Below are 9829 nucleotides of genomic sequence, written 5' to 3'. Positions count from 1 at the left end.
ATTTTTGCCCATATATGTTTTCTCTTTGACATATCATGCAAAAAATGTAGTATTTTTCTTTTTAAACTTATTTTCCTATGCTAATAAAAACTCTTAACAGTAATCCTTAGTTCTCTTTCTGAAATCAAGATACTGTAAGTAAAAACTCGGGGTAAGAAAAATAAAATATAGATTGGATTGATGATTATCGCTAGAATTCTAGCCATCATTGTACCAGCAATGTACCTATATCTGGCAATGAAAACCAGCAGACTACTGTTACAATATTGGTAATTATTCAGATCATATAAATTTAATAAAGTTTTTGTATTTTGTATTTATCTTGCATGCCAACTAATGAAGAAATATAAATGCAAAGCTCTTGCTAGTGATGGGACTAGAATTTGGTAAATCTCTATGGAGGACAATTTAGAAATATATCAAAATTAAAAATGGACATAGCCTTTGATCTAGCAATTTTACTTCTGAGACTATATCGTGCAGATATACAAATAGCCAAATTACATGCACAAGAATGTTCAATAAAGATTATATTTCCAGTTTCTATAAACTATAAAACACTAAAAATCTAAATGTCTTATCAGTTCGGGACAAGTTAATTATGTGGTATTCATAAAGGCTACATACAATGGAATACTCTGTAACCTTTAACATTTTCAAAACAATGAGCCAGATCTATATGTCCTAATATGGAAAGATCACCATAATACATTGATAAATGGAACCAGAGAGTACTTCTATGTATGCAAAAAAGGTTAAGCACATGCATAGAAAATTTCTGCAGAGACATAAAAAACATAGGCCTGCTTATTGCTTGTGGGGAAGGAGACTCTTTAGTGCAGGGTGAAAGGGAAACTTATTTTTCATTGTAAATCTTTTTGTCCTGATTGAATGTTTTACCATGTACATGTAATACTGCATACATTCATTAAATTTGTTAATAAGTATTTAAAAAAATAAAAAAACATGAATTATGCATGTAAAGGCATAACCAATATCCACAAATCTACCACTTTCCTTAGGAAATATATGTTGCTATTTCTAGTAAAAATAAAAACACAAAACAAATAAGATTAAAAAAATAAAACCATTAGGGGGAGCTCAGGGAAAGAACTTTTATTTTTAAATGTATACTCTTTAGGACTGTTTGATCTTTTTTAAATCAATAAGCATGTATTAATCTAGTAAATACAAAAATGTAAAATGGAAAACCTTTCCCAAAACCCAAGCAAAACAAAACCAAAAAACCAGTTTAACTAGAAAAAGATGAACATGTAGAAAGACTATGAAGAAGACTGAAGACAATTTCAGGTCAAAAGAGTTTTGAGAGTTGAATTATTTATTTACTAGGCCAAATTTCACACTCAAATTTTGCCCTTCTATTCCTTGATATAAAATGCATTACTGAATCTTAGGGATTTTTTTTTGCAAACATGGAAATGAAGAGACAGATTTACTGAATGTGACTAGGAAAGAGGTAGGTGAGAAAGGGGGACAGGGATTACAACTTCTTTCTTCTGCATGTGAAGTAGAGAGATTAGCCCAGGGTAATGGGAGACAGAAGAAAATTGCTCTGGGCACAATTTCTGGGAAAAAGGAATAGAACACAGTGCATATTTTTTTTGGTTCATTCCCTATTTGACCACGAGGTGGCTGTTTGGAGTGTGACTTGAGATTAAGAAAGCCTGTGTTAGGGAGAAGCTCTTAGCAACCTGCCAGACCTTGGAAGTGATTTCCACTTCAAGAAGACCCATGAGTCTGAAATGGGGTTACATAGAATAAAGTAACAGTATAAGAATAAATTTATATTTTCAAATAATATTAAGAGTAATCAAAGGTAACAAATCTTTTTGCTAAGGTCTATCAAATTTGCTTTAATCAACACATTTTTAACAAAGTATTTTCTTTAATTTTCTAATTTCAGATATGTGCTTGATAAGAAATGTATTCCTGAGTTTATTACTTAATTCATCTTGGATACAGGGGATATCACAGGGCTAGGTATAAAGCAGGAACTAAATGAATTTTGTTGAATGAAAATATGCACAAGTAAATAATTAGGGAGTTGGGCTATGTTCCAATGTAATTCTAAAAAAGTATAACTCTTAGTTAAAATTTAGAGTAAAACGAAGACATTATTTAAAGTTTTTTTAGCCTATGCTTGTCCAATCCTTAGAACAGTTTAAGACAGAGCTGACTTGAGAGCAAAACAACAAAAAATGAAAAGTTGAATTCTCTAAGTGCAAAAACATAAAATGACTGTATAAACCAGCATTGTCCAATAAAAATATAATGAAAGTCACACATGTAATTTTAAATTTTCTAGTAGTCACATTTAAAGAAAGTAAAAATACATTAAATTGATTTTAAAATATTTTCATTAATCCAATATCTCTAACATATTACTCTTTCAACATCTCATCAATGTAAAGTTACTAATGAGCTAAGTTTTTATAGAAATACTATATCTGTATTTAGATATAAATTTTACAATTGAAAAAGTAGTTTTATATATCTAAGTTGTTTCAAACATACTTAAAAGTTTTCTAATAAGTCTAGTATCACTTTTAAAATTTAATAAAATTTAAAATTTAGTTCTTAGGCATATAAGCCAAATGTTAAGTTATCAATAGCCACATTGCTAATGGCTACCCTACTGATAGCACAGGTATAAACAATGAGAACATACTCTAATTTCTACCTTATTGCCAGTCAGATATATGCTTTGAGTTGTGTTTTCTTTAATAGAGATAAATTTACGGTAACCCATTCACACATATGCTCCCCTGTGTCCTGTGACCGATGCAAATTTTTAAAGACAGCTTCCAAGTCTTTCTTATAGTCTGTGCAGTGAAGGTAACTGGGTTACATGGAGAATATGTGGGTTATATAGAGAATTGTAGCAAGCATTAATCCACTGAGCCAACCAAATAGAAAATACAAGTAAGTATCACAGTTGGGATGTGATATAACATCCTAATATAACAATCCGAAAATAACGAGAGAGATTTTCTAATAGTTAAAAAATATTTTCTAATTTTAGCTTTTATAAACTGTGTTTTAGTTTTATAAGATTTGTGGAAATTGTGAAACCACAAAGCAGTCTCAGTAACTGATGGTTGCTTTAAAAGTTCCTCTTGTTTTATATAAATACATGAATACATTAAATACTAAGAATAATCAGAACAAAATGAAGATTAACAGGTATAGAATTCAGTGTATTACTCGCGCAGTAAAAACTTTCCACACTTGTTCCACAGAATAAAGACAAGAGTTAAACAGTGTATGTGTCCTTACTGTTGCAGTTTTACCTCATGTAAAGCTTTTGCCTCCTGTAAATTTTGTATGCTGACTTTGAAACCGTAAGTATTGTTTAAAGATGGTCCATCAATCTGAGAAGTTTCTTTCTTTGGAGTATTTACTGCAGCAAATTGATTCTATTAAAAAAACAAAAACAAAAACACATAGCCAGAAAAAGATAAATGAGCAATCATTTTTTCTTTTGATTTATTATTCCTACTTAGATAATGTTTTAATAATATGTGATAAACTAATATCTCTTTAAGTTCAAAAAGAAGCCATAAGTATTTTATTAACATTCCTTTCATGCTAGTAATTCAAGGTACCAGAACTAAATACATGTAGAAGTATCTGATATAATCTATAAGCAAGCCATATGTTGATCTTTGAGTTTACAAGCCCCAAATACTGAAAATAACAGTCCTGTTGGACCTGACATTTATACCGCGTGGACATTTATCTTGACCATTCTTGGAAGTATGACAAGCAAGCAAGCAATGTATTTGTAATGACTTTGGCTAAAGTTTGTAAAAGATTTGAAATTCTGACTTGCATTTTACACTAACACAACATGAGTGTGAAAGACGAATTAAAACAAATAATCTTCAAGGATTTAGAAAGAATAGACTCTACTTTTAAAAAATATTTTTTTTCTGATTTCCAAATCCATTAACCATTTTCCCAAAAATGTTGATTTATGTTAACAATACACTAGTATTTGTTTTTAATATAAATGACTTATAAATCAACAATAGTACTGCTTTAAAAATAAAAGTTTTAAAAATGTATTTACAATCTCAAAGTAGAAATACTAAACTACTATACGTAGTTCATAATATTTATGAGAAGTGGACAATATGGAAGTGATTTCTATTATATATTTCCAAGGATACATGTCTAATGTATACTTTTTTCACATAATCATATGTTTTGTTTTACCATATTTTTATGTGAATAGATATTTATGTATGATTTTTCAAAGTTTCAATAGTAAATAATGTTGTTCTCCTTTGTTACTTAGTAAGATAAACTGAAAAAAATCAATTACGTTATATTTAAGAAAAAATAAACCAAGAAAAAGGATATACTTTTGGTGGGATCAAAAATCACTTACTTGAGCTCTGCTGTCATTGGACTGTTCTGATTTTGCCAGTTATCAGTTAATGTATTTGTATCCTCATAATCCACATATTGGCTATCATATTCACTTTCTCTGTAATATTTGTATTTACATATAAGAATCTCTTAGATCCCAACACAAAAAAAAAACCTAAAAAAAAATTAGGCAATTTCTTGTTGTCTCAAAGATATGTAAATAAAATGATGCAAAAGTATAATAGTTTTTTAAATTGAGACAAAGTTACCAATTTTCTAACCGAAATCTAAGAATGGATCTTCCACTGATTTTTAAATATGATTAGCATAATTACCTTTGCTTGTGTTAAAAATACTCTTCTACGAGTATCAATATTACTTCCTTTCTTATGACTCAGTTTCTGGGTTTTTGGTTCTGTAGAAAGAAATTTCATATTTAACATAGACATCAAAATTACCTACTTCTTTTTTCTAATTTTTTGTTATTGTAAACTCTTAAGTACTATTTGTATTATCCTATAAGTTCTCCCCAAAGACTTCATAAGTGAAAGTAATTCAATTCAAACTTCTGATCCCCACCAAAATAACTTTAAAATTTTTTATTTTTAAATAACATTTAAAAAAACATTTAGATTTAAATTATTGTTTTATTCCTCAGTCAATATCTTAGGGAATTATTTAATTCATTTTATTCAGTTCTTTATCAAGTATTTATGATGAGGAAAAGACACAGTCTACACCCTCATGGAGTCCAGAGAGAATCAGATATTCATCAAATACATATAGAAAAGTAAAATTATAACTGGAGTAAACACAACAAAAGGGAATATAATTGGGAATTTTTATAGTCGGGGAGGCTAGAAGGGCTTTTTTGAGCTAAACAGGAAGAGAGGGTAGTAATTAACAAGGAATCAATAATTAAACAGATTAGTGAGCAAAAGGCCTGGAAAGTGCTACAGGTGGTTAAGGCGGCTAGGGTAGATGACCAAGTGAGCTATGACAACGTGACAGCACTTGGTAATGGACTGAAAACCACAGGATGGGCAGTGAGTGAATCATGTGGGTGTTACAAATAAATCCCACGTGTCTGACCTGTGTAACTCCATGACAGGGATGGTTGTACTATTCGTTGAAGTGAAACTGCAAGAGGGCCAGGTGGGTTTCTGTGTGTGCGCATGTGAGTATTGGGTGGTTGGCTGGTGAATGTATACAGTGAGATCATGAATTGAGTTTAAAAAATATTGACCTTTGGTGCCTTTGAGCATTCAAGTAGAAATGCCAAATAGGCAGCTGTATACAGTGTTCTGAAGCTTAAAAGAGAGTTGTGAATGGAAATTTAAATTTGTGTTATATGTAGAAATCATGTGGGCAGGAATTAGATCATTTAAGGAGAGAATATAGAGTAAAGAAGGCTAAGTCTTAATAAATCCTGACATTTAGATAATAACTGAGCATGTGAGATAAAGGAAAGCCAGTAGAAGAAACAGAGTAGGAAGAGAAAAGTCAAGGTAGCAGCAGCTCCAAGAAGGAAGGTGTGGACGACAGGACAATGGCTGCTCAGAGGGCATTTGATAGAAAGACTGAAAAGCATCCACTGGCTTTAGCTCCATGAAGGGGACTGAATCCTTTGCAAGAGATGTACTGGTGAAATGGTGGGGAGCAGAATCCAGTTCAGAGCAGGCTGAGAAATGATGAGGAGGTAAAGAAATGGAGTTGTCAAATTAGAAAAATCTTTCGAGGAATTTGGCTTTGAGGAGAGATAGAAGAGTAGAAGCTGGCAGATGTAAGGTCAAAGCAGTTGTTTGGCTTTGTTTCTATTTTAAAAGGTGGGAGAGAGCTGGGTATATATTAATGGGAGAGTGGGAATGGGAAATATCAAGTTGAGAAGACGGTAAGGTTTCTCAGAGGGCTCCTATAGTTCACCCAGAAGATAAGACGAAAGCAGATGTCAGTAGATTTCACAGCAGAAAGATAAAAGTTTTCATGTGATGATGTCTTTCCAAGACATGATAAAATAACAATACTCATTAGCTGAGCTAAAATTTCATTTAAAAAGCTCTTATTTTCATTAACATAGTCTAAATGTTGTTTTCATTTCTACTCTTTGAAGAACAATTATGGAGTCTATTATTGATTAACTTACCTGTTGATAAAGGGCTAAAGCCAGCTGCTTCAGGAAGCCTTTCCAGACGTTTTCTCTGTATGATTGGTGTACTATGAAGGCAACGTGATTCACATATCCCAGTTCTTGCCTTCACATTAATGGGAGATACCACTAGAGGTTCCCGAGGCTCACTGCAGGGGCTTTTCTGTACACCCTCTTTTACTGTTTTTATTGTTAAGAAGTTCTCAACAGTCAGGGAACATAGTTCCTCTATTGGTGATGAGGGTCTGTCATCTCCATTCAATGTTTTGGAATCTGAGGATGCTACTTGTTGCCAAGGTGGAATTATTGGAGAATCAGGGGAGCTACAATTAAAATAATAGTCATCATCATCATCTTCGTCAGGATCATTTGCAGAAGCAACTGGTGACAGCGTCTGACTTCCACCTGCAGTTTGACTGTACTCTGTGGTTGGCACTTGTAAAGCAATCTGAGAATTATCAACATCTTCCTTGGTATGTGCTGCAGTGGGCAGTATCTGTGGAGTTGTATCCATTTTTGGAGGCACTACAGGTTTGTCATCTGGGTTAACTAAAGAGCTAAAGTTCTCAGCAGATTTTACAACTCCAGTTGGCTCAGTTTTAGACAGTTTCTTGGAACGGTCGTATTCTTCTTTGGCTTGAAGCCATGCTTGAACCAGTTGTCGACTTGGGGCACATTTGCAAGGCATAATCACAATTTTTTTATCTTCAACCATTTTATGGCTATTACTTAACCCTTTATTGACAAATGCTTGGCCATTGCGAAGGGGTGACCCTGGTCTTGGAGTCTGAGTCATTGCTGAGAATGCTGTTTTCCATAGATGAAGTCCTTCCAAGGAAAAGTCTCCCTCAAACTCAGCTAGATCTTTTGGGAGCCGAGTTTCTACCATGAGAAGCCGTCCGCCAATCTCCCTATAAACAACATATTTTAGAACAACTGTTTTGTCTCAAAGAGCAATTACCAAAATATTTAGCACCCTATCCTAGAGATTTTTAAAGTCCCTTCTGGAGTCTTAAAAATGTCCATCTCTTTCTTCCCTTTCCACTCCCCACTACATACACATATTTTATGCAGGTGAACTCTATCTTTAGTCTCAATATGCTTTTCCTCACTACACGGGCTGTGGCGGGAACCTCCAGGACCCCAACCCAATGCCCCCCAAGGTCCAAGCCTACAGCAACCCAAAGCAGCCATTCCACTGCACATCCCCAGGGCCAGGTGGTTCCCCCAGCAGCCGCGAGGTGTCCGCCTACATCCGGTGAATCACCCTTCAAAAGTGAAAGGGAAATAAAGACCTTCACAGCCACACAAACACTGGGAGAATTCATTATCAGACCTTCCCTGAAAGAAATGTAACAGAATTCAAGGAAGAAAGCGATAGTTCTACAATACTTGGAAACTTCAATATCCCCAATCTAAATAATGGCTAGAACAGCCAGACAGAAGATAAGTAAGGAAACAGAGGCCTGAACAACACAATAAACCAACTAGGAAAAAAAATTTTAATTTCCTTCAGAAAATTATCAGTACTAGGGAAACAAGGTTTTTTTGTTTGTTTTAGGTACTCAGTAAAGCCTTCCTTTCCTTCAAAGAGATAGCCCAACTCATCGGATTTCTTTCCTCAACTCATTTTAAATAACTTTCCACTATTACCACAAATGGATAAAAACAATGGAAGACTTTATCATCAGAGACTATATCCCTGAATTTTATCTACAGCCTCTTTTTATATTCGCTAGTACCTATAGTAGTTTAGCAAAGCCAGTCAGTTCAAACAAATCTTTGTGCCGCCCCACAAATTCCCTTAAACTTAAAGAAGTCACACACAATTGAGATAAATTACCATAATTCTTTCTCCTCTTTACACGGCAAGTTTGAACACTAAGAGAAGAACTTAGGAATTGGCAGAGACCACAGAATGCATAGCTTAAATGCTAATAATGTGTGTGTGGGGGGGAATCACTAATTAAAAGGCAGCTTGGTTTAGTTTCCTGTAGTTGTAAACATTAAGCTTAACCGCTTTAACATATATCTATCGGTACTATTTCTACCTTCTGCAACAACATAAAGGAAGTCTAGCTTCTCTTCCTTATGGTATGTGTTTCATGGATATGAAGACAGTTCTTAGTTTTTTCAATCACTTCTCTTAGGGCATGGTTCCTCAAATGTCCTGGTCATTCTCTAAATAAAACTCAGTGAACTAGCTTCATGTTTTCTGATCTGGAGCTGAAGGAAGAGCATCAGGGTTCCCACAGTTCCTTTTCCCCTAAAGATTTTGCTCCCAACTAGTTAACTCCATAACCAGGGTCTACAGCCTTCCCTGCACCTACCCCTCCTAGCTATATGAAAAATTAAAAGCGGAATTATTGCTATTAAAGGAAATAAGTACATATGTCATGTGACCATATCCAACTTAACGTTTTGATAGAGAAATAATTAAGAACCCAGAAATAAAAATTGGTGAGATACAGTAAATTTAGCTTTCTTGAATATTGTCAGCAGCATAGTAATTGCTACAACTCATGTCATAATATATATTAAGAGCCTTAAATTGTATAGTAATCCTACTGTCAGGACCATAAGGAAAAATTCCAAAATACAAGAAATGCTTTATGAAGAAGATACTAATCACCTAATTACCTATAGTGGCAAAATAAGAAACAACCTTTCTGTCCAATAATATACATGATAGAAGATTATGCAGCCATTAAAATGATGTTTCAAGAAATTCACCAATTTAGAAAATGTTATAAATATGTTAAGTGAATAATAAAAAATAATAAATCTGGATGTAATACGGTGACTACAGTAAGATCAGATTTTATAAAAAACAAAATAAAAACTATATACATTTAAAAAAACTATATACATATAAGAAAACGTTAAAATATTATTAGTGATTGTCGGTAGGTAAAGAAATGGTGTGATTTTTGACCTTTTATACTTCCTAAACTTTCTGTAATGAATACATACATTTATATTTTAAAAAATTGTTTTCAAAAAAATAATGACTATTCTTCTATTTCAGCTGCAGAACAAGTGTCAAAGTTAGACAACTAACAATAAACAGTTAATGAATAGCACATGATAAGTTAACTAAGTAAGGCTAAGGTGGAAAAAAATACTTCGATTAAAGCTGATGTTGTACAATATTGTATGTTAACTATAATTGAATATTTATATAGTCACGGGACGTGGAGTGGAGTGTGGGAGTGGAGTCAATGGAATTGTAATAGATATGTATGATATCGGGGGGGGCAAGGATTGAGGAGGGGGTTGTCACTTTGA

At 33.3% G+C, this 9829-nt stretch overlaps 1 protein-coding gene across 1 annotated transcript in view; it reads right to left on the bottom strand.

Moving 5' to 3' along the window:
* Positions 1-9829, bottom strand: part of REV3L (REV3 like, DNA directed polymerase zeta catalytic subunit) — a 161108-nt gene that overhangs the window by 57630 nt on the left and 93649 nt on the right. Inside the window, exons 14-16 of the mRNA XM_019646344.1 lie at positions 6539-7452; positions 4731-4810; positions 3312-3437 (exon numbers count right to left, since the gene is read on the bottom strand). Coding sequence (XP_019501889.1) covers positions 3312-3437; positions 4731-4810; positions 6539-7452 — 1120 coding nt within the window. The remainder of the gene's footprint in view (positions 1-3311; positions 3438-4730; positions 4811-6538; positions 7453-9829) is intronic.

Source organism: Hipposideros armiger, unplaced genomic scaffold, assembly GCF_001890085.2.
Source record: "Hipposideros armiger isolate ML-2016 unplaced genomic scaffold, ASM189008v1 scaffold_101, whole genome shotgun sequence".
In the NCBI taxonomy this organism is placed as follows: domain Eukaryota; kingdom Metazoa; phylum Chordata; class Mammalia; order Chiroptera; family Hipposideridae; genus Hipposideros; species Hipposideros armiger.
Note: the sequence above shows the minus strand (reverse complement) of the source record. Positions and strands in the feature narration are given on the sequence as shown.